We start from the raw sequence: 25,748 nt of genomic DNA on the forward strand, positions 1-25,748 counted from the left end.
TGAGGATTAAAAAAAAAAAAATCTTAACCTTACAATCTAATAAAATAAAGAGGATATTTAAAAAAAAAAAAAAAAGAATAATTTACAGAGATTCAATAGTAGAGTAGGTAAAGCCAAGAAGCAAACCATCGATTTGGAATATCAGGAAGCAAAAAACACCCAATCAGAACAACAAAAAGAAAACAGAATCCAAAAAAATGAGGGTAGTGTAAGGAGCCTCTGGGACAACTTCAAGCATGCCAACATTCGCATCTTGGGGGTGCCAGAAGGAGAAGAGAGAGAACAAGAAATCGAAAACCTATTTGAAATAATAATGGCAGAGAACTTTCCTAACTTGGTGAAGGAAACAGACATACAAGTCGAGGAAGCACAGAGAGCCCCAAACAAGATGAACCCCAGGAGGCCCACACCAATACACATCATCATCAAAATGCAAAAGGTTCAAGACACAGAAAGAATCTTAAAAGAAGCAAGAGAAAAGCAGCTAGTTACCTACAAGGGAGTTCCCATAAGACTGTCAGCTGATTTCTCAAAAGAAACTTTGCAGGCCAAAAGGGAGTGGCAAGAAATATTCAGAGTGATGAAAAGTAAGAACCTACAATGAAGATTACTCTACCCTGCAAAACTGACGTTTAGAATCGATGGCCATATAAATAGTTTCCCAGACAAGAAAAAGCTAAAGGAGTTCATCACCACCAAACCATTATTATATGAAAGGTTGAGGGTCTTTTTGAAGAAAATGATAAAATATATGAACAAACAAAATGGCAATGAATACATATCTATCGACAATGGAATCTACAAACAAAATGAACAGGCAGAGCAGAAACATTCTGGTAGATACAAAGAACATTTTGTTGGTTGCCAGATGGGAGGGGGGTTGGGGGAAAGGGTGAAAAAGGTGAAGGGATTAAGAACAAATTGGTTGCTAGACTGACAAACCTCAAAGAGAAGGGGGCTGGGGGTGGGAAGAAATAAACCAAAGAACTTATATGCATAACCAATGGACACAGACAACAGTGTGGGGAAAGGCGGGAGGGGGCGGGAGTGGGGAAGAAGGGGTCAATGGGGGAAAAAGAAGGAACATCTGTAATTCATTCAACAATAAAGATTAAAACAAAATAAAATTAATTATAATGACTTCTAGAAGAGCACTGATAATTCTAAAAGCTGTGCAAAAAATGCATTAATAGAAATCAGATGGGGTTAAAAACAAAACACAATTATCAAAACTAAACATCCTGTTGTTCCCTGTAAAAAAAAAAAAAAAAAAAAAAAGCAGGTAAAAAAAAGTAGGTAAGTTATATTTGGAGTGAGGCTTACCCCCCTGAACTCAAGTGACAGTGAATTAGAAACCATTAAGAATCTAGACAGGTTAAGAAAAGCATTACTTTCTAAGTCTGACAAGGCAAAAATAAAAACAAAAGTAAAAGTTTTAGGTAAAAAAGTCATTATGAGAAAAGTGGAGAGATATTTTGAGCCCCTAAGCACTTTCCACAACTATGAAGACATATGTTAGAGCAAAAGGTGCAGTCCTGGGTCCAGTTTAGGTTATGTAATTGGCCAGCTGTTAGACTAACTCAAACTCCTTTCTCCAAAAAGTCTTCCCATAAACCTAATAAAAAACTTTCTCTTCCTCCTTTCATATGTCTTAGTACCTTTCACTACTCCTAGGTCACTTACTATATATTGTTGTGTGTGTATGTAATTTTAAAAAATCAATCTTAGGACACTTATTAAAGATGTATTATTATTACTTGTGATTTATATTGTGTACTAAATTATATATTACTTGCTTATTTCTTCACATTCCAAGAGCCTTACATATAAATTTTTGTTTCTCCATCAGAAAAGTAAGACTCCCTTCTAGTAGCTCTGAAATTTTATGGCCCTATGAAATTAAATTTGTATTTGAGGACACGTGCCTTGAACTTAATAGTATACAAAACACATTATTTTTGTTTAACCCAAGTTTCCCCCAAACTACTAATTAAGTAAACCTTTCAAAATTGTTCCATAGAAAGCAAATGTCTTGGAAAATCAGAGGAAGACGATGGTTTATCTATGTGGATCTCTCAAACACTCTGAGGGTTGCTTAAACCACAGAACTGACCACTCAAAAACATATTTAAATAAATTTCACATTCACATGTACTAGACTATTTCAATGAAATGCATGTTAATCTTTTTTTTAATTGATTTTAGAGAAAGAGGAAGGGAGAGGGAGAAAAATGTAAAAATATAGATCGGCTGCCTCCTGCATGCCCCCCAGTGGGGATTTGGCCCACAACCTTGGCATGTGCCCACACCGGGAATTGAACTGGCAACCTTTTGATGCATGGGTCGACACTTAACCTGTGAGCCACATCGGCTGGGCTCTATGTTAATTCTTTTTTTTTCTTTTTTCTTTTTTTATCCTCACCCGAGGATATTTTTCCATTTTTTGTACAGATAGAGTGGGAGGGAGAGAGAGGAAGGGAGAGAGAGTGAGAAACATAGATGTGAAGGGACACATCGAGTGGCTGCCACCCGCACGACCAACCAGGGCCGGGGACAAACTGCAACCGAAGTACGTGCCCTTAGCGGGAACCGAACCCGGGTCTCTCCGGACCGCAGGCCGACGCTCTAACCGCTGAACCAAACTGGCCAGGGCTCTATGTTAATTCTTAACAGTGAATTTTATATGCATTAAAAAACTTATCTAAAAAAAAGAAAAACAATTATAGTAACTTCATTTTTTTTTTTTTAAATCCATAATCGAGGACATTTTTTCATTTTTTTTGTTCACATAGAGCAGAGGGAGAGATAGGAAGAGAGAGAGAGAAACATCGACATGAAAGGGACACATTGAGTGGCCGCCACCTGCACAACCAAACCAGGGCGGGGGACAAACTGCAACCGAAGTACATGCCCTTAGCGGAAACCGAACCCAGGTCTCTCTGGACCGCAGGCCGACACTCTAACCACTGAGCCAAACCATCCAGGGCCTTCATTTTTTTTGCAAAAAATTTAACCCACTACATTCACTCTAGCTGCAGACTAACTAATAATTTTTTTTTTACTTTGCCCCATGTGGCTAAGTAAGTGGTTAGAGTGTTGGCCTGTGCACCAAAGGGTCTAAGGTTAAATTTCCAATCAAGGGCACATACCTGGGTTGCAGGGTTAATCCCCTGCCCGGGTCAGGGCGTGTGCAACCAATTGATGTCTCTCTCTCACATTGATGTTTCTCTCTCTCCCGCCCTTCCCTCTCTTCCACTTGCTTTAATTAAAAAAAATAAAAATCAATGGAAAAAATATCCTTGGGTGAAGATTAACAAAAGGGGGAGGGAGGAGACTTGGACAAGAACCTTTATTCTGTTTTGGGTTCCACTACTCTCCTGTTTTACAATGTCATTACCTTTATCATTTGAAAGCAAAAAATAAAAACCCAGAAGTTACTCAGGAAACATTTTTTTTTGTTTTATCCTTACCGGAGGACATTTTTGCATTTATCCTCAGACAGAGCGGGAAGGAGAAAGGGAGGAAGACAGAGAGAGGGAAACATCGATATGAGAGAGACAAATCGACTGGTTGCCACCCACAATACCCAGGCCAGGGCTGGGGATAAACTGCAACCAAGGTACGTGCCCTTATTGGGAACCAAACCCAGGACTTTCTGGTCCATGGGCCGACGCTCTAACTGCTGAGACAAACTGGCCAGGGCCTCAGGAAACATTTTAAAACGAGATAGAAATATAAAAAGTGGGCCCAGCCAATGTTGGTCAGTGGTTGAGCATTGACCCATGAGCCAGGAGGTTGCTGGCTCGATTCCCAGTCAGGGCACATGCCCAGGTTGTGGGCCCAATCCCCAGTGGGAGGCATACAGGAGGCAGCCAATCAATATTCTCTCTTATCAATATTTCTTTCTCTCCCTTCTTTTTGCTCGAAAACCAATAAAGAAAAAAAAATTGGAATCTACTTCTACAGAGAACCATTTAAATATATCTTGAGGAGAAGAACAGGGAAGCAGTAAAGAAAAATTCAACTTTACTAAAACGCCCTAAAGAATGCACATAATCTTTAAACAAAATAAATAGTCAAAACAATATCTGAAATGGCATCAAAAGTAACTTTAATATTAACTGTTCAATAAAAGACACATGACTAAGTAAATAACAGATTATCAACTTGATGGATTATAACACAATCATTTGAACTACTTACTAAACATGAAGATGTGTGGCTATGTGGAAATAGAACAAAGTTGTATCAATACTCTCACTACAATTTATAAAGACTAGAAGAAGAAACAAAAATAAAAGTAGTTATGAGAAGATGGACAGAATTTTTAAAAACTCTCTAGAATGTTGTAGTTGCTTTAACAGATTTAAAACAGATTCATAGAAAGGTTTTCTAAAAGTCCTTATTTAAATGGGAATATATTTGTTTTGAGCAATCATGAACTTACTTGTTTTAACTGACTCCGTCTTTTTGACAAAAGCATAATATTTTCATTAAGTAAATCCCATTCTTTAGCCTCATAACACATCTTCACTACTGCAACTAAGATACGGGATGTAGACACCATATCAGAAGCCTGCAAAATAAAAATATATTCAAAGTTAATGGAACCATGTTAAATGAAATTATTGGTAACTGAGGTTTTCACTATAATCTACTCACCGTACGGGTCTGTTTTTCCAAAGAGAGAAGGGTTTCAATGACTTCTTGAAGCCTTCCTTCCTAAAACAAACAAACAAAAAAAGAACAATGAAAACACCACAACCAATACAAAACAATAACTAGGCTTAAAATGAGACGTTTCTAACACAGAAAAGTAAAAAACCCAATTGCGTATTTTAGATGAAAAGGACTATTCCTTAACTACTTTGGTACTTTTCGTGAGTGTTTATTTCTCCAGTGGATTCCTAGAAGTTAGTGGTTCCCAATTTGGGCCCTACAGCTATCTTTAACATTTCAAACTACCTAAGAGAAACTAAATACAAAACAACAATGACTTAACACCTTAGCAAAACATAAAGTTTTTGTTTTGGATTAGATTCTAATTTACCAACTCAGTTTGGTAACGTGTTTATCTTGTTCTAAAAAGACTTTTTTTTTTTTTTTTTAGATAGAGTGGATGGGAGGTAGGGGGGAGAGAGAAACATCGAAGCAAGAGACACGTCCATTGGTTGCCTCCCACACAACCCCAACTGGGGCCAGTGATCAAACATGCAACCCAGGTGTGAGCCCCTGACTGAGAATCAAACCTGTGACCCTTTGGTCCCAGGCCAACACTCTAACTGCTGAGCCAAACTGACCAGGGCTAAACAGATATTCTTAACTGGCAGTCACATTTATCTTTAAAGAATAAAAATGTGAAGATGAATGATTTCTTTATAAATTACCATAACAAATATTTTAAAATATGAAGTTTTGAGGAGAAAAAGATATTTGGTGGTAAAAAGATAGGAAACTGTGATTGAATTACTTTAACAATAAATAATTGCCCTGGCCAGTGTCACTCAGTTGCTTGGAGTGTCTTCCCGCACACCAGAGGGTTGCAGGTTAAATCTGTTAGGGTCCATGTGGGAGGTGGTCAATCGATGTCTACCCCCCCACTTCCTCTCTCTAAAATCAATAATAAAAATAAATTAATAGATAGACAGATAATTGTGCTGAAGAGAAATGAAGACCACTTGGCAATACCAACACTTGCTATACCAAAAATCATGCTCTTAAGTATATACTGATTTGAATGAAATACACCCCTTTTTGCCTACTGATGATAACCTCTACCTCATATGCAAAACAAAACAATCTCCCTGCAACATATTAAGAAATGAAAAATAACAAAATTCAAACAATATAAACCTAAATGATAATACAACAGGACTAAAATAAGCCATCCTTTAGGAACTACTCATTTTGATAAAAACAAAACCAACCCACAGCACAACAATTGCATTTATAATACTGATATTAATAACAATGAATGAATAGAAAGCAAAGAGGTGAGTTTTATTAGAAATTGTTTTTCTGCCCGGTCAGTGTGGCTCGGTGGTTGAGGATGAACCCATGCACCAAGAGGCGGCTGCTGGTTCGATTCCCAGTGAGGGCATATGCCCAGGTTCTAGGCCAAAGCTCCAGTGTGGGGCATGCAGGAGGTGGCCAATCAATGTTTTCTCTCACCAATGTTTCTCTCTCTCTCTCTCTCTCTCTCAAATCAATAAAGGAAAAAAAAAGAAAAGAAATTGTTTTTCTAATCGTAATACATTTTTTTATTTTAATGACATTCAGGAACAGCACATGAGTACTGTTTTACTGATGAAAGAAACTAAACAGCTTTTAAATTGAGGACACAAATAATGTTTGGACCTTTCAAAAATACTGTTTCCATATCTGCCAAGATAACTTTTTAAAAATATATTTTTTTAATAGATTTTTTTAGAGAGAGAGGAAGGGAGCCCTGGCTGGTTTTGCTCAGCGGTTAGAGCACTGGCCTGTGGTCTGGAGAGACCCGAGTTCAGTTCCTGCTAAGGGCACGTACCTCGGTTGCAGTTTGTCCCCGGCCCTGGTTGGGTTGTGTGGGTGGCGACCACTCGACGTGTCCCTTTCACATAGATGTTTCTCTCTCTCTTTCTCCCTCCCACTCTATCTGAACAAAATATCGAAAAATGTCCTCAGGTGAGGATAAAAAAAAAAAAAATCTGGAGAGAGAGAGGAAGGGAGAGAGAGAAAAATCAATGTGAGAAACAACTGGCTGCCTCCTGCATGCCCCCTACTGGGGATCAAGCTTGCAACCTGAGTATATGCCTTGACTGGGAATCAAACCAGGACCTCTCAGTCCATTGGACATCGCTCAATAAACTGCGCCACACCACCTGGGCTGCCAAGATAACTTTTCTCTTTTTTTAATTCCTCATTCAAGGATATTTTTCTACTTATTATCAGATAGAGAGACAACAGAGAGAAAGAGACAGACAGAGAGAAACATCAATGTGACAGAGCTACATCGACCGGTTGCCCCCCACATGACCCGACCAGGACTGGGGATGAACCGCAACCAAGGTACATGCCCTTGACCAGAACCAAACCCGCGACTCATTGGTCCACAGGCCAACATTCTAACTGCTGAGCCAAATCGGTCAGGGCAAGATGACTTTTAAACTATGAATATTCTATGCAGTAGAATATGTACCGTAAAGCCATCGTTTGAACTTATTTTAATGGAATCTGAAACATATATGATTACTAACATTTTAACTGTTTCCTATGCAAAGGGGAGCAGCAGTTCTGAAAGTTCTATAGATTCACATACAATACATGCTGGCTAAATGTCCATCAGAGGAAAAGAACAAAATACAAATCTATAGCCCTGGCCAGGTGGCTCAGTTAGTTGGAGCATTGTCCCATACATGGAAAGGTTTCAGGTTTGATTCCCAGTCAGGGCACATATTAAGGTTGTGGGTTCGATCCCTGGTCACAGTGTGCAGGGGAGGCAACCGATAGATGTTTATTTCTCACATCAATATTTCTCTCTCCCTCTCTAAAATCAATCAACATACCCTCTGGTGAGGATTAAAACAAACAAATAACAAATCTATAAATTCTCCAAAGTAAAGGCTAATAAATCATAAAATATTAAAGAATATTGGAACTGGAAAGGCTGCTAGACATTATTTAACCTAATTATCTTACTTTAGAGAGTAAGAGAACTAAGGACCAAACAGCTCAGCCACAAAACTAACCAGAATCAGAGCCCAGTGCCCTTGTTTCCTGGTCCAATGTTCCTCCTCACTAAACTATATTAGTTTAAATCATGCCTCTGCTTTGATCAAAGTAATCTCTGTAGGGAAATGGTTACCATCTGGCAACAAAATTTAGTGCAAAAGTAATTAAAACTCAAAATAACTGTTTATTCATGGTCACCCCGTCCAGTTTGCAATTATAGTTAGTTACATGACTGTGATCAAGAGTGCAGTTTACTGCCCTGGCCATTCTGGTTCAGCGGTTAGAGCATCAGCCTATGGTCCAGAGAGACCCAAGTTCGGTTCCCGCTAAGGGCACATACTTCGGTTGCAGTTTGTCCCTGGCCCTGGTTGGGTTGTGTGGGTGGCAGCCACTCAATGTGTCCCTTTTACCTCGATGTTTCTCTCTCTCTCTCGCTCTCTCCCACTCTATCTGAACAAAAAATGGAAAAATGTCCTCAGGAGAGGATTAAAAAAAAAAAAAGAGTGTAATTTACTGTATGGCATTCAAATTCAGAACCATGGTTTTTAAAGAACTGAACCTACCCTGCCTGGCCAGTGTGGCTCAGTTGGTCGGGCATCATCCTGTGCACTGAGGGGTCACTGGTTCAATCTTGGTCAGGGCACATGCCCAGGTTTTGGGCTCAGTACCTGGTAGGGGATGTGCGGGAGGTGGCCAACTGATGTTTTTCTCTCTCCCTTCCTCTCTCTCTCAAATATATACATATAAATAAATAAAATAAAGAACTGAACCCTACAGAAGGAATCCCACACTGCTCTAGAGCAATGGTATGCAATGGTCTATATGTATCAAATGAAACATTAAGTGTCACCTTCTCAGAAAGATGTTCTCGGATATTGCTCTCAAAAAGCAATAGTCACTAAGCATGTACTTTAACATGCAAGCCCACTGACTTTCTGCATTCAAATGATCCCCAACTCTGTTCTATTTTAATGTTTACTGTCTTTATAATCTCACTAGAATGTAAACTCTGTAAGAGCAGGGATAGTGTCTATATTGTTGACCACTGTAGTTCAGTGCGCTGCACCTGGACAAGCACACAATGTTGCTTCTGCAGATATTATGGTACATCCCTTTACACCTATGCCAGTTACTATTAATGTACATGTCTTGCCTCCTAGTGGTCTAGGAGACAAGAATGGGACAAGTTACATGGCTAACAATTCAGTGCTATTTGAGGGGCACTACCATCATTAAATACAACTCCCAATTCCCTAACCATCCCACTTCCCACCCCCACTTCCATGTCCAATCCTACAGCTAAACATCTTCCTCCTTCCTTCCATTATCTAATCATACAGTTCTTGAAATTCCACCTTATCAATACTGCCTTTCAACTTAGAGAAACAAGATGGCCAGCACTATCAAAACCAACTTATTGGAACAGGTGACTTTTGTGAATCACTTTTCTCATTAAAATAATCCTTGCAAATGAGGTAAATGACTAAGGAGTTTAACATCAGTACATGTTGTTTGGGTATCTGCAAGTTCTGTATGTTTGTGTCTATCCTTCAACTCCTAAATCAAAATATGCCTGGAACATAGTATGAACATAATCATCATAATAATGCTAACATTATACAAAACTTCCACAGCAATAAATATTAGTTATTATTGTTATTTGCTAGGTGAGTGGCAGGACACAGACAGAATTGTACTAAGTCATAATGGTAGGAGATCTGAATGGCCTAGATTTGGCAATTTGACTACCCAGGTCTAGACTTCAGCCTGCCTTTTTTTAAAAATATGTTTTTATTGGCTGGCCAGTGTGGCTCAGTGGTTGAGCATCGACTCATGCACCAAGAGGTCACTGGTTTGATTCCTGTCAGGGCACATGCCAAGGTTGTGGGTCTAATCCCTAGTGGGGAACATGCAGGAGGTGGCCAATCAATGTTCTTTCTCATTGATGTCTCTCTCCCTCTCTCATCCTCTCTCTCAAGTCAATAAAGAAAGAAAATAATTTTTTAAATATGTTTTTATTGATTTCAGAGAGAGAAAGGGAGAAGGAAAGATAGAAACATCAATCAGCTGACTCCTGCATGCCCCCTAGTGGGGATAGAGCCTGAAACCCAGGCATGTATCCTGACTGGGAATTGAACCTGTGACCTCCTGGTGCATGGAACAATGCTTAACCAACTGAGCCACACCAGCTGGGCCAGTCTGCCTTTTAAAGGCGTCTGCTACATGTTGTTTTCTCACCTAATACATCCTTATTAAAGTCTCTATACACATTTAATTTTCTTCTTCAAAGGTCTTTTACGTTAACAATAAAAAGTTTTGCCCTGACTGGTGTTGCCCAGTAGTTACAGCATCAACCCTGGTTTCTAAGGGCCTCAGGTTTCATTCCTGATCAAGGGCACACACCTGGGTTGCAGGTTCGATCACCAACCCATGTGGGCACATGTGGGAAGCAAGCAATCAATGTGTCTCTCTCACATAGATGTTTCTCTCTCTCTCTCCCTCTCCCTCCTTCCCTTTCATCCTCTCTAAAAATCAATGTAAAAAAATATCCTCAGGGCCAGCCAGTGTGGCTCAGTGGATTGAGCATCATCCCATAGACTGAGGTCCTGGTTCAATTTCCAGTCAGGGCACATGCCCAGGGTGCTGGCTCAATCCTCAGTGGGGGGTACAGGAGGCAGCTGTTCGATGTTTCTCTCTCTCTCTCTTTTTCTCTTTCTCTCTGTGGGTCTGTATAAATAAAAAACTTAAACCCTACCACCTCCAATCTCTCCCCTCCCCTCAACAGAAGCAATCCATACCTATACCTTGTTTTATCCAACTGTTATGCTGGCTTAAAAAAAAAATCAGAATTCAAATGCCTTTAATTTTATTTAGTTTAACAGACCCCAACATCCTGTTTTAAATATTTCGTTCCATTTGACAGCTAAAAAAGCATTTGGCTTGAGTTGCCAATCTTTTCAATGGTCGTGAACATAATGATGTCCTGAATAAATGCCACACATGTAATCACTAAAACTGTAGCAGTAAAATAGTTTTTTTTTTGTTTTTGTTTTTTATCTTCACCCGAGGACATTTTTCCATTTTTTGTACAGATAGAGTGGGAGGGAAAGAGAGGAAGGGAGAGAGAGAGAAACATCGACGTGAAGGGACACATCGAGTGGCTGCCACCCGCACGACCGACCAGGGCCGGGGACAAACTGCAACCGAAGTACGTGCCCTTAGCGGGAACCGAACCCGGGTCTCTCCGGACCGCAGGCCGACGCTCTAACCGCTGAGCCAAACCGGCCAGGGCAATAGTTTTTTTTCTTATTGGCCTATAACCTATTTGAGGGCAAGAGCTTTGTCTAATAATCTTTATATCCTCCACAACATCTAGCACAGAGTATGACTTCCACACAGTAGACTTCAGAAGACATGGGTAAAGGGAAGATGTTTTTTCTCCCAAGCCTCAGTTCTAAAATAGCTACACTTCTTTAAAGTGAATGGTTTCTGCCCTGGCCGGTTTGGCTCAGCGGTTAGAGCGTCGGCCTGCGGTCCCGAGAGACCCGGGTTCGGTTCCCGCTAAGGGCACGTACCTCGGTTGCAGTTTGTCCCCGGCCCTGGTTGGTCGTGCGGGTGGCAGCCACTCGATGTGTCCCTTTCACGTCGATGTTTCTCTCTCTCTCTCTTCCTCTCTCTCCCTCCCTCTCTATCTGAACAAAAAAAATGTCCTCGGGTGAGGATAAAAAAAAAAAAATAAAAAAGTAAAGTGAATGGTTTCTTATTTATAGACACTGTCATTCTATTAATTCCAAAGTGGTAGTTTAGGTGTGACTTTAGCTTATAGGTATGTTTTACTTTGGCCTGTAGGTATGTTTTATTTGATATACATGGTACTGGCTCAGATAGTATATATATATTTTTTATCCTTGCCCAAGGACATTTTTTGATATTTTGTTCAGATAGAGTGGGAAGGAGAGAGAGAGAGAGAGAGAGAGAGAGAGAGAGAGAGAGAAACATCGACGTGAAAGGGACACATCGAGTGGTTGCCACCCACAGGACCCAACCAGGGCAGGGGACAAACCGCAACCAAGGTAAGTGCCCTTAGCGGGAACTGAACCCCGGTCTCTCCAGACCGCAGGCCGAAGCTCTAACTGCTGAGCCAAACCGGCCAGGGCTCCGATAGTATTTTAAAATAGATTATTAGTGTCCAGTTTATAAATATTGAAGCATTTCATATAAAAATACATATTCCCTATTTCTCCCTCAAAATAGAAGAGTTGACAAGGATTGATCTTCATCCGCAACTGGCAAAGATTAACTGGAGAAGAGTTATTGCCTCGCTCCCCGGGCAGGTGTTCAGAAGTTCAGGTTTTCCTTACATGTGGCTCACTAAGGCAGGACAGCATGTTGAGAGCACAAGCTCTAGAATCTGTCTGCCTGGGTTTGCATCCTGTCCCCATCACTTTAAGCTGTAAAGTGATGTGATCTACATGTGATCAACTTCTCTTAGTCTGCTGCCAGGAAAAGAAGAATAACAGTAACACCTATCACACAGGGCTAAGGTGAGCAGCAAATCAGTTAATGCATGTAAGCACTTAGAAGAGTACCTGGCACTGCAAAAACTACTCAATAAATGTCAGCTATTGGTATCTCTCTGGCACTGTATGTGTTTGAGTTGTCCAACCCTTAAGTAACCTATGATGTTCCTTTACACTCTCCACTAGAAAGCTCAGAAATGTATTTATGGCTCCCCTCCATCAAGTGTACCGAACCTAAGAAATACAGGTATATCAACTTCATCACCTTCCTCTATCCTTGTCTTTTGGAAAGCCCCCTTCAATTCTTTTTTGGAAAAAAGGAGGCAATAAAAAGGTTTCTTTCTAAGACTAAATGCGAAGCATTACTTGTCACTCCTCCTGTCCCTTAATCTGTTACACTTTAATGTACTTATATATCAAGCTTTGTAAAGACAAAAACAACCCTAAAAACATCCCAGATGGATAGCAATAAATGTCTGTGGCTGGAGATTGATCAAGGAACTTAATGAGTCCTCAGCATAATGAGGTCTTAGCAATAGCCCATGATGGCGCTGATTCAACAACCACCCATACCCTAGTCAGACAAACCAAGCTTTGAATCCCTGGTTCTACCCATTGATTGCTGTAACGTTGGACAAGTAACTCTGAGCCTTAGTTCCTTTACATGTAAAATGATACACAAAGTTGCCTGGAGTGACAATGTTTGGATCAAGTAAAATTTCTATCCTATCGGAGATAAGCAATTGGGCTAAAATACTATTCAAGAACTCCTCTAACTAGGTTATTCTGTACTTTAGTGCCTATTTGTCTTTACTTACGTAGTTCCGGCTACAGGAGTGACTCCTTCCCAACCCAATCTTACTCCTTCTTCAAGGCCCAACGCAAACATTAGCTTGTCTGTAAAACCATCCCTTATCCCACCAGGAAGAACGAACAGGTTCCCTCTCTGGGTTCCAATAACACTTTTATTTATATTTGCACGGCGTTCACCGCCAGACATGACTTGTCGAATTCGTTACCTACACGAACTCCTCCAGGACAGAAATCCTGTGTGAATCACCTCGTACTATCACTTTCCTGCCTCTTCCTCGCCAAAGGCCAGGCACATCGCCACGATCCACAAACAACTTGACATAAACTGATTCAGCAATTGAACGAAACTCCCTGATCCAGCCTGAATGCTGCAGCGGCCTTAACCCCTGGGAAACTACCAATGTAAATGTTGAGCAGTATCCAAGGAAACGCAAAAAGTACTATGGGGCCCCAATTCCTACGAGGAGGAAGTGACCCTCTGTCCTGGGGAGGGTCTGGAAAGCGGTATGCACCAGCGTACCCCGCCTGGAGTCTCCCCGATCAGGGAGACCTGGGGTGTCCTACTTAGGCAGGCCCAACCCGGGCTGGGGATGCGCGCTCCAGCCCTCAGGCCCCCTGAGGCCTAAGCAGGCTCCGCGCCGTGACTCAGCCCCTGGCGCCCGCCAACAGACAGCCGGCCTCCCCTCACCTTGGCCAGCTTCTCACACTCGGGCAGACGCTGATCCACCGTGGCGCTGTAGTCCACCTCCATCTTGACGATGCGCCCATCAGCCCGCTCCGAGCCACCGTCCGCCATGGTGCTGCCTGAGGGTCCCTTGATGTCTCCCTGTTTCGGCCACCTCTCGTCACCCACACCGGAAGCCGCCTGCGCACCCGCTCAGGCAATGCTTCCGGAGCCCGCTCGAAGGACCCCACGAGGCCCCCTGGCGCCGGCTGCCAGTCAGGCAGTACGGCGGGCCGCCCTGGGGGCGGGGCGAGGGGCGGGGCTCGCCGCTGAAGTCCCCGTCCGGTTTCATCTATGGTGAGAAGCTTCTCGTCTAAAACTTGTGGTGAGGGAAACCTGTGTAATCGAATAGGCCTTCCCATATAGTCATACACGCATGTTTTTAAATGTTATGCTATCTCGGAGCCTTGGGCCAGTTGCTTAACTTTTCCCAAAACTCGGTTTTCTCGTGTCTGTAAGAGCAGGCTGAAATAAATCCCAAAGAAAAAAGTTCTAAGGTCTCATCTGGTGGAGAATCTTGCTGACTTAATCTCTGGGATCTCTGAAAACTCATAAACGAAGATATGGCTGTGGCTCCAGTAAAGTACTTTGGTTTGCCTTCGTTTTTACGACAATGCACTACAGTTGGTAAGAATCTTTAGGAAGATATTTTATTTGCTTTCCCAGTAGGACTCTTGTGAGCATTCAACGATATCCGATGCAAGACTATTTTAATTCTTAAGGACCATACAAGTTTTCTTTATTATCATCCGCACCATTAGGGCCCCTGTGGAAAAGCTTAGGATCCTTGCAAGGGAAAACGACGTCGTGTATGGTGTGGTCAGTGTCAGCAGTAGACTGGGAAACAAATGGGAAACCTTGGAGTGGTCTACCTGTATGTTAGTGGTTCTTAATGCAATCGGCACCAGCATCCCTTTATAATGCTGAATAACCTTTTAAAAATATTCTGTAATGAAAACCATGGATAACAGAACTCATCTCTACACACACACACACACACACACACACAACATCCCAGTTGTAAAGGAAGAACAATGCAAAATAGCAAAAGAATATATAATTCAAAATATAAAAGCTAGCCCTGGCCAGTTTGGCTCAGCGGTTGAGCATCGGCCTGTGGGCCAGAGAGTCCCGGGTTCAGTTCCCACTAGGGGCACATACCACACACACACACACACACACACACTATATATATATAAAAATATATATATAAAATATATATTAGCTAAAATATGTCTGCAGTAGAAATACAGTGTCATTTGCTTCTATGCATAAACAATAACTATAAATGCAAAAATTACGATTGCAATAGGTGTGTTTTATTGGGTCCTCAAGTATCAGAAGGGCTTTCTGTTGGTGGCATGATTTTTCCAAAATAGTGTACAACTTCTTGGTAGAGTTCTGACTATGTCAAAGTATAATTTATTGTTTTTCACACAGAAGAATTAGTAGAAACTTTAGTCCATATTAAAACTTAAAAAAGAATAGCTTGGCATAAGTAAAATGGAGTTAGAATCTAGTCTTTAGACACATAAGTAAGTGTCTGGCAGGACATTGAAAAGTCTGATGGACCACAGGACAGTATTTTATTGTGTAGGTTTGTTGCATTGCAGATGTCTAGCATCACAATTATGTGCTACTCTCTTCCTTTCCCCTCAGTGATGTGACAACCCCAAATTCCCTGATTTCTAAAACACACTCTAGGGGCCAGTATGGTTGAGATGCATGAGGCTAAGATATTTTCTGGCTCTACATTTGGTATGCAGTTGGTTTGACTAGAATAGACAAAAAGATTGGGAGGGCTACATTTTGTGAGATTTTGAAAAGACAAAAAAGTGCCCTGGCCGGTTTGGCTCAGCGGTTAGAGCATCGGCCTGGGGTCCAGAGAGACCTGGGTTCGATTCCCACTAAGGGCACTTGCCTCAGTTGCAGTTTGTCCCCGGCCCTGGTTGGGTTGTGTGGGTGGCGACCACTTGATGTGTCTTTGTCACGTTGAAGTTTCTCTTTCTCTCTCTCCCTCCCACTCTATCTGAACAAAAAATGGAAAAATATCCTCCAGTGAGGATTTAAAAAAAAGACAAAAAAACGAGTAAATGAGTTATAGTGTCCAGAACTAAAAAAATAAGAGTGTGAGGGGGTCTAAGAAAGAGGCAAATAAATAGGTAGAGAAAACTCTAGTTGACTCCCGCACCACACTGAAGCCCTACCTCCCTAATCTTGGAGGTAACAAAAAATAGTGGCTAGATCCTGGATATAATCTGAAGAGAGAGCCAAGGTAGGATTTGCTGTTGGAAGTGAGAGAAAAAGGATCAAATATGCTATCAAGATTTTTGACCTGGCCCTCGCCATTGTGGCTCAATTGGTTGAGCATCGTCCCAAGTACTGAAAGGTTACCAGTTTGATTCCCGGTTGCATATAAGAGGCAGCTGATTAATGTTTCTGTCTCTCCCTTTCCCTTCCTCTCTCTAAAATCAATAAAAACATATTTCTTTTTTTTTTTTTTTAAGATTTTTGACCTGACTGTCTGGAAAGATGGAGTTGCCATTTACCAAAATGGAACAGATTAGGGACCAGCAAGTCAGGGTAAAGTAAAGGGCGGCAGCCCAGATTTGGATATTGTTTGAGGTGCCTGTTGGATATCCAAGTGACAATTCTGAGAAGGCAAGTGGATGGACGTGTCTAATTAAGGGGAGTTATTTGGGCTAGAGAACTGAAGTTAGGAGTCCTTAGCATACTGACGGCATTTGAAGCCATGAGGCTTACATTACAGAAATGTTCCTGACGTGTGTAAAATATCTGTTTTTGTAAATTGCCGACTTTAAAGGCAAGGGAAAAGCTTGGTATTTTCAAGTACATGTGAATCTTTTTTTTTTTATCCTCACCTGAAGACATTTTTGCATTAATCTTCAGATAGAGCAGGAGGGAGAGGGGGGGAAGAGAGAGAGAAACATCGATGTGAGAGAGACACATCGAGTGGCTGCCACCCACACAACCCCAATCAGGGCCGGGGACAAACTACAATCGAGGTATGTGCCCTTAGTGGGAACTGAACCCGGGACTCTGGTCCGCGGGCCGATGCCCTACCACTGAGCCAAACTGGCCAGGGCCGTGTGAATCATTTTGTAAAGAAAAACATACTGTATTTTATCTTTTGAGTAAATCTCTCGGTCCTGTGTAGAATTTCTTCACATCAGCTGCAGTTATATCAGGTAAACAAAGTTGTATGGAAAGTGTTATATTCACTTATTCTTGCTGCTGTAACAAGTGACCACATATTTAGTGGCTTAAAACACCAGAACTTCTCTCACAGTCAGGACTCCAGAAGTCTGAAGTCAGAATCACTGGGCCTAAACCAAGGTATGACAGGGCCATGCTTTCTCTGGAGGCCCTAGGGGACATTCCATCCTTGCCTCTTCCAGATTCCTTTTCCAATAAGGTGATATTTTCAGGTTTCAGGGCTTGGGCCTGATATCTTTGGGGGACCAGCTTTCAGCCTAATTACAGTCACCTAAGCAATTTTTATTTATTAATCTTTTTTTAGAGAGAGAGAGAGAGAGATCGATTTGTTGTTCCACTTATTCATGCATTCATTGGTTGATTCATGTATATGCCCTGACCGGCGATTGAATTTGTGCATCAGGACAATGCTCTAACCAACTGAGCTACCTGGTCAGGGCCATCTAAGCAAATTTTATAGCGTGGTTTTGATATAAATGATTACAATGCTTAATAAGCAAACATAATTCCCTCTTTTTCTCTCAGGTAACTTTTGAAGTATCCCACCAAAAGTCAAATTACATGACATCTTATGTGGCACTGCATAAGTAAGAAATACTCTTTCCAAATGTGTCAACATCATTTTATGATACTAGGTTAAAGAATTACAATGGACCTGGCCGGTTTGGCTCAGCAGTTAGAGCGTCGGCCTGCGGTCCGGAGAGACCCGGGTTCGGTTCCCGCTAAGGGCACTTACCTTGGTTGCCATTTGTCCCGGGCCCTGATTGGGTCGTGTGGGTGGCAATCACTGGATGTGTCCCTTTCACGTCGAAGTTTCTCTCTCTCTCTCTCCCTCCCACTTTAGCTGAACAAAATATCGAAAAATGTCCTCGGGTGAGGATTAAAAAAAAAAAAAAGAATTACAATGAATTGTGGTTGTACAGTTGCCTCCTCTTAAAGGACACTCAGGATCAGGACAATGTTTTCTTTTATCACTAAAATTTCTCTCCAGTGAGTATAAGTTACCTATAGTCTCGTAACTCATCTCAAAACATTCCAATGTATTGCTAATTTCTGTAAAAATAGCTAATGCAATAAAAAGTAAAACTTTGATAAATTTATTAGCTTATTTATTTTTTAAAAAACTCTGGCTACAGAACCTCTAGTTTTTTTTCCCTGTGAAGTATTCAGGTACCACATCATTGTCAATTAATTTTTATTTTATGAACGTTTACTGTACAGTGCAAGCAATTACACATCAAAGGCATTCTCTGTGTTTAATAGAGGCCTGGTACATGGATTTACACATAAGAATTGCCTTGGGACTTGCTTTGTGTAGTTTTATTAAGAATGAATTTGCGCCCTGGCCTGTTTGGCTCAGCGGTTAGAGCATCGGCCTGCGGTCCGGAGAGACCCGGGTTCGGTTCCCGCTAAGGGCATGTACCTCGGTTGCAGTTTGTCCCCGGCCCTGGTTGGTCGTGCGGGTGGCAGCCACTTGATGTGTCTCTTTCACGTCAATGTTTCTCTCTCTCTCTCTCTTCCTCTCTCTCCCTCCCACTCTGTGCAAAAAATGGAAAAATGTCCTCGGGTGAGGATAAAAAATAAATAATAAAAAAAAAAAGAATGAATTTGCCCTGGCCAGTTTGGCTCAGCTGTTAGAGCGTGGACCTGCGGTCCAGAGAGACCCGGGTTCGGTTCCTGGTAAGGGCACGTACCTAGGTTGCAGTTTGTCCCTGGCCCTGGTTGGTTGTGCAGGTGGCATCCACTCGATGTGTCCCTTTCACATTGATGTTTCTCTCTCTCTCTCCCTCCCAATTGCAAATTAATTGCAAAGGATAACATTTGATTTCAAAAGTCACCTTTAAGGGGTAGAGGGGGGCATGTCAAAAGGACACTGGAACCAAACAGCAAGAGGTACCAATGGCCAAAGCTGGAACAATTTGAATAACAAAATGAATGTAGAATTGTAACAAGTATAAAATAAATATGCACAATTCCACAACGATATAAATAAATAATTGAATGAATAAATAAATGAGGGAGGAGGGACAAATCTTGCAGAATCCCCATATTGTATATGTAGATACTCGTCCCTCAAGGAGGGGGCCTCCCTTGAGTGTGGGCTGCACTTACTGACTCAATTCCAAAGAATGAAGTATGGAAAGGGAAAAATGGTAACTTTACAATGGAAAAACTTGGCAGACATTACCTTAATCAAGGGATCAAGGTTAAGGTCAAGCCCTTTATCGAGGGCTATTTTGTTAATGTAAAGTAGAACCAGTGTAGCTCACTGGTTGAGCATCGACCCGTACACCAGGAGGTCACTGGTTCGATTCCCTATCAGGGTACATGCCCAGACTGTGGGCCTGATCCCTGGTGGGGGGCATGCAGTAGGCAGCCAAATGATGTTCTTTTTCATCGATGTTTCTCTCTCTCTCTTCTTTCCTCTCTCTAAAATCAATAAAGAAAAAAATAAAAAAGCAGAGCATGGTAATGACAAAGGGACATCTTTACATCACTCTGATGTAACCGTTTTGTTTTATTTCTTTTCTCTGTAGTCCTGATTTTGACGGAATGTCAGTCTTTCCCAAAGCTTCTTTTGGAGTAGCTAACCATTTAGATGAGATTAATGAATGTTACACTAATACAGTGGTTCTTCATTGCAGTAGTTCCCCCTCCATACTCAGCACTGTATTTGGTAATGTGTGTGTGTGTGTGTGGGGGGGGGTTGCTACATATTTAGTGGGTAAAGACTAGCCAGGGATGTGTAAAAAATCCTACAGTGATCTCCACACAAAAAATTACCTGGTATCAAATGTCAATTGTGCGGAGGTTGAGAATCCTAAACTAATATATGCATACATCTAATAGACATTCATTGGTACCTACAGTATCCCTCTGGAAGCTTACTATTATGCTTGGGAGTTGGATAACAGATGAAACTCTTATAGTATTGTATATGACCTTTTGTATATAAAGGCCACACTTGCACACACACAAGAATCAAAATGAATAGTTCAAATAAGTGTTTTGGGTTGTCTAGAAAGGAAAAGAGTTATCTAAAATGGCTCTGTGTGGGAGACAGAACTTTCACTGGGCCTGGATGGACCCACATACCTTAGGTATAGTGAATAGGAAAGAGGAAACCAGAAGAACCATATATTTTACTTGAGAAGTACCAGGTGTATTCTATGAATAAAGCACGATTTGAATAGTCACAAAGACTTCTTTCTAATGTGACTTACAGAAGGTGGGACCTTCTTACTTTTTTTTTTTTTTTGCATTTATCTTCAGACAGAGTGGGAGGGAAAGAAGGAGGAAGAGAGAGAAACATCATGTGAAAGGGACACACCAAGTGGTTGCCACCCACACAACCCCAACCAGGGCCAGGGACAAACCGCAACTGAGGTACATGCCCTTAGCGGGAACCGAACCCGGGACTCTCTGGTCCGAGGGCCAATGCTCTAACCACTGAGCCAAATCGGCCAGGGCCCTTCTTACAGTTTTTTTCATACAACCTGAGAAGAGGTTTCAATGTGGGGGTGGGAGGAGCGTGTTCCAAAAGCTCCTAAACGATCGATTTTGATATACACCTCCTCCCATCTTGAGTTTTGAGAACCCATGCCTTCATAGGTTGTCACTGAGAACAAATGTTGTCACATACATGCATAGGCTAATATTCTTTACCCTTTGGTCATCATACCTCACTGGTAACCTGACTGTTCCTCTATTTTGCCCTTTGCACCCACCCATATTTTTTAATATGTGATGATCAGTAGCTGTAGATTGTATGAGATTGTATATTGTTAAACGAACATCCTACCACCCACAAGGATGATAGCAACACCTTCGAGGCTTTTTGGAAATAGATATTGTGGGGGCTCCATTGGTTGAAAAGAAAGATAAAATTTTCTTTGCCAGACTTGCTGACTAAGGTGATTTAGAACACGTTAAAATGTTTCTGGCCAGTAGATGGCGCTCTCCTACCTTTGTGTGAATGAGTTATTAATGAATAAGCTCTGTCTTTGCTCTCCCCTCCCCCAAGTCCTTTCCAAATATTTTAAATTCATTCTCTTTTCTTCATTCGTTACTTCAGGCCTTTTCCATATGTCTCTTATAGTATTTTTTCCCCTAGCTAAACAGCAGCTTTATTAGTGATGCTGGAGCCATTACAGATGGCATGTGGAATATTCCCTGGGGCTCTAGGGAATGCCTTGAGTGTCAGGGACAATACTGTACTGGGCACTTACACTGGAATGATATAAATAAAGCTTTGGTGTACAGGTTTGCAGGAAGACAGGTTAACACTGTGAGACAAATACCGCACACAACACCAGCTCTCAGCATGAATTGGGTTTTGGGCCAAGGGGGTAACTTCCAAGTGATTAGGTACTGGGGCTACTCTGGGCCCAGCAGTAGGAGGAGGCATCTAAGGCCGAGGCTCAGCTTGGCCCAGTCACTTTGCTTTCATCTGCAGGTAGTGCCCTTTGCCTTCCTCAAAGCACTTTTTCTAGTCCTTGGTCTCCGCAATGATCTGCCTTCCTGGCTCAGGGACACATAAGTGAAGAAGGCACTGGTGGCCCTGTAGCGCTTCTGTGAGTTGTCCCCCACACAGGATCTGCGTCCACTAGGACCTGGATTTACATGGACTTACTGTACATGAAGGCCATGTGCCCAGAGGTGGTGATGACACAGCCTTTTCTAGTCTTGTGACAGTTAATGGTGACCACAGAAACTGTGACTATGTTGGCCTTACAGTGACGGGTGGCCAAGATCCAAGATCCAAGATCCAGGCCACTTCATCCATGAGCTTCATGGAGAGACCTCTGCACAAAGCCATGCAGCATGCAGTGAGAAGGCCCCACCAGATGGATCAAGGTGGACTGGCTGTAGCTGACTGTGTTTGGCTCTGGGTTCAGGACAGGCCGGATGATGTCCCATTCCTCCACTTGGTCTCCATGCACTCCAGTTTCTGGGCCTCAGTCCTCCTCCAGGAGTACACAACCAGAGGCACCTCCAGGACCTTGTCCACATTCTTCAGTGACAGGGGCACCACAGGGTGGCCTTATTGGTCAGCTTTTTGGTACCTGTGAGGCTGCTGTCATACATCACATTGACCTGGACTTCCATCGGAGTGCTTGGAGGTATAGGTGATCTCTGCGCTGACATGTGCCACCTGACATGGGTGACAGAAAAAATAGGGCGTGCTTGACAGGGGCCAGAGTGGCCACATAGCGCTCCCCATTCTGGCTGTAACAGTTCTGGGTGCGGAAGATGACCCTTGTCTCTTCCATCATCTTCAGGATGGTTCCTCCATGGATGTTGCCAGCCACACTATTGGTGTCATCTGGCTGCATGAAAGATCTGGATGGCGGACAGGGTCCCTGAGATGTGGCTGCTAAAGGAGAGTGCAGGTGTCTGGCAGGCCCAGCGCAGAATGAATGAGCCCAGGCAGCCTCTCCTATAGTATTATAATAATAGAATAACCTGCCTCTGGTGTCCTTCTGCCCTTCTGGTGTCCACCCATCCAAAATGCTGCCATCAGAATCACTTTCCAAAAACACAGATTATCAATGCCCTGCTGAAAAATCATGATGTGGGGAGGGATTGTCTGAAGGCAAATGCTGGAGCAGAAAATTCAAGGCCAAGTGGAGGCCTCTCCAGCCAACAGATTTGTCTCAGGGGAAGGGTGACGGCTGTTGTGGGAAAGGTAGATTCAGACCCTTGATCCTCCTGCCAAGGAATTTGAACTTGCTCAATAGGCCATAGAGAATCACTGGAATTAAAACCATGCTTGAACAAGATTAATGTGACCAGGCATGCAGATGGACTAAATGAAAAGGAAACCTTCAGTGGAGAAGTCAGTTTACAAGAAGGGAAAGGGGAGAGGCATAGACATCTGATTTGCAGTTTGGAAAATTCAGAGTAGTTCCTCAACCATAATATTCATCAGTAAAATACTTAGTTACAGAATCAATGTCAGGATACATCTAGGAAGCCAGGAACATACCCACATATTCTGATGTTCTGCACCAGCCAGTACATTCCCTCCCTGCTCTGGAAAGAGTATTAGGTGCCCGAAGCGAAGCCACTACACTTGTTTTCAAGTCAGAAGTAGAAAAAAGAAAAAACAGCTTGAGCTTCTTTCCATATCACAGGCTTTCTATGTGTTATTATTCAACACTACAGTGTCAGATTTAGATTTTCCACTTCGAGGAATTTGGTTTAGCTTTAATTAGTTGCTGTGAATATTTCTGAGCCAACTCTGGGAAACATGTATCTAGAAAAGCGTTTTCACTAAAATATAAACTGGATATAGGGTGTCATTTTTCTATCAAGCTTTGTATCATGTTCACACAGTTATAAATTCTCTCCAGCCATCTGGATGATTTTTGCCACCGCCCTCCATAGTTACACTGGATAATTATTTATTAAGTGTAATTTAAAATACTGTAATATTGAGGCTATCTGTATCACCATCCAAGCTCTGTGAGTAGCTGCAGGACTCTAGAGCATAAATATTTTTAGGAGCAAAGATGACACTTGCAGGTTATTCTGCGTAGAGGCAAGTGATGCATTTTTCACCCAGCAACTCTTCAGAAAAACAAGCTTAAAAATACCAGACAAATGAAAAACAGACTTCAGCAGTTACATGCAGCTTCCTGAGTAACTGAAGAATGTGCCTCTTGTGGTTAAAATGAGGGATCTGTTTAATATGGAGGAAATACCCACACTCCAGGCATTTTCATTGACATTTCACTGTGACTTTTTGAACTTAGGAGTGCTAACATGAAAACCTATTCTTGTCGCTCTCGATGCCTGCGGTCAGACTGCAGAACAGGGCAGGAGAGGTAAAAGGCTGTGTTCCTATCACCTTTTATCTACCGGGTCTTTGTGTTCGTACTTCACTTTCGTTCACACTGTCGCACTCCCCAGTTTTCCAGGATTCCTTTTCTAAAACCAGCTAGGAAACCAGGCAAGGGTTTGTTCTCATGCTCTCAAATCCCATGGCTTCTCCAGCAATGGACTTGCTTGCTGGACCAAAGTGAAAACACTTGTGGTGGGTATTTGTGAAGACCTTTGCCAAAGGTCAAAGAGCACTTCTGTTCCTTGGAACCATTAGCTTCCGAGTGGCTGGACGGAGCACTATGGCCCTCAGGACACTTTGGAGAACAGATTCAAAGGGTAAAGGAGTCTCAGGAAGCCCCCTTCTCTGATCCTTCCCAGCGCCGATGGGGCTGTGCTCCGGGGCAGCCCGGCGGCCTGGCAGCAGCCCGGGAGAGACATGCTGTTTTGTTTAAATCCTCCACATTCTTTGCCATTTCCCCATTGGCCGGATGGGGCTCCCCGCCGCGGCGCTGCTGATGTCAGCCTCGCTGGCGCTGGCTCCTCCCGCACCCACCTCCCCGGCCCGAGGCTCACTGCAGCTACGCGCGGACTCTCCGGCTCGGGCGAGGTGGCTGCAAACTCGCGGGCACGCACGGCGCTCGGGGAGCCGAGGGACTCGGGGGAGGGGACGGCAAGGAAGGCGCCAGCCTGCTCTCGCCCGCCCCTCGCAGCGCGAGCAGGGGTTGGAAGAACACGGGGCCCCAGCCCGGCAGAGACCGGCGGCGGCGGCTTCCCTTTTCTACCCCAGCGAGCTCTGGAGCGCCTCGGGGACCGGCCCTCAAAAGAGCAGGAAATCTTGTTTACCGCCCGGGGAGAGGAGCCCATCGAGCCTTTGTCTGGAAAGTCAGCATCTCCGGCTGCAATGTGTTCCTGGTGAATTAGCATTGGGCAGAGCGGCCGGAGAAGGGGGGTAGCCAGGTTCACGTCTGGTTTCAGAGGCGGATCCAACGGGTGACTTTTGTGCATTCGTTGTAATTTTTGGATATCTCTCCTTTTTTGCTCCCTCGCCCGCCACCGGGCATGTCCTGATCTGACGGCCGCTCCTACCGCCTGGGGCTGCAGATCAGAGCGATTTTCAGCGGGGCTCGCTCCCTCCCTCCTTGACTTTGCAACACCGCGTTCCGGGAGGACAGACCTCGGCGAAGAAGGGGGCGGGGGAGCCGCAAACACCCGGACCCAAACCTTGACATGCTCTCGGGCGGAGAGGAGGAAGCCAGGAGCTGAGCGCACAGCCTGGGTTGTTTCGCCGGTTCCGAGCGCGGAGCTCTGGGCTCCCTGCCCTGCGCCTGGGCGGCAGCCTTGTTGTTCTGGGGGGCGGCCCCCGCTTCCCGCTCCGGTGGTCCGCGGCCGGCAGGACCATGCTGCTGAAGGAGTACCGGATCTGCATGCCGCTCACCGTGGACGAGGTAAGCGCCGCGCCCGGCCGCCCGCCCCCTGCCCCGGGGGGCCGTGGACCCCGCGGCCGGCGGGTCTGCTACTGGCGGCAGGGAAACCTGGTAGAACGTTACCTCCCAAACCAGGAGGCTGGAGGGGAGGGAGGAAGGAGAATTGCCGTTTCCACTTGTCATCCAGCGGGAGGAGGCAGCGGGCTCCAGGTGGGCCCTTTTAGGGGTACCCAGATCCACATTACTGGGGACCAGAATGCACCAAAGGGAGTCGTTGCGCCCCCTTTCTCCATTTAAGAAAATGAATATAGCAAACCCAGCAGCCCCACGCGCGCGCTGGTAGCTGGGGTGCCCGGGGGGGAGGGTCATCCCGTTCTGGTATGGGCTCAGGTTCCCCTCCCGCCCATTGCTGTAAGGTCCGGGTACAGGAGAAACCCTTTGCCCTCGGTTTCTGGAGGCCTCAAGCCCTGCTGGGGGACACCTCAGAAC

General features: G+C 43.6%; 2 protein-coding genes and 1 pseudogene across 3 annotated transcripts in view; 1 reads left to right on the top strand and 2 right to left on the bottom strand.

Moving 5' to 3' along the window:
- PSMD12 (proteasome 26S subunit, non-ATPase 12) overlaps positions 1-13,894 on the bottom strand; it is a 32,037-nt gene extending 18,143 nt beyond the window's left edge. The window contains exons 1-3 of the mRNA XM_036269790.1: positions 13,735-13,894; positions 4,663-4,722; positions 4,448-4,576 (exon numbers count right to left, since the gene is read on the bottom strand). Coding sequence (XP_036125683.1) covers positions 4,448-4,576; positions 4,663-4,722; positions 13,735-13,842 — 297 coding nt within the window. The 5' untranslated portion in view covers positions 13,843-13,894. The remainder of the gene's footprint in view (positions 1-4,447; positions 4,577-4,662; positions 4,723-13,734) is intronic.
- Positions 13,895-21,415: 7,521 nt separating this feature from the next.
- On the bottom strand, positions 21,416-24,840 carry LOC118634048 (annotated as a pseudogene).
- The window catches only part of PITPNC1 (phosphatidylinositol transfer protein cytoplasmic 1), a 227,088-nt gene continuing 225,764 nt past the window's right edge, over positions 24,425-25,748 (top strand). For both annotated transcript variants that reach the window (XM_036267860.1, XM_036267866.1), the window contains exon 1: positions 24,425-25,280. In XM_036267860.1, the coding sequence (XP_036123753.1) occupies positions 25,233-25,280 (48 nt within the window). In that variant the 5' untranslated portion in view covers positions 24,425-25,232. The remainder of the gene's footprint in view (positions 25,281-25,748) is intronic.

Source organism: Molossus molossus, unplaced genomic scaffold (assembly GCF_014108415.1).
Source record: "Molossus molossus isolate mMolMol1 unplaced genomic scaffold, mMolMol1.p scaffold_m16_p_19, whole genome shotgun sequence".
NCBI lineage: Eukaryota > Metazoa > Chordata > Mammalia > Chiroptera > Molossidae > Molossus > Molossus molossus.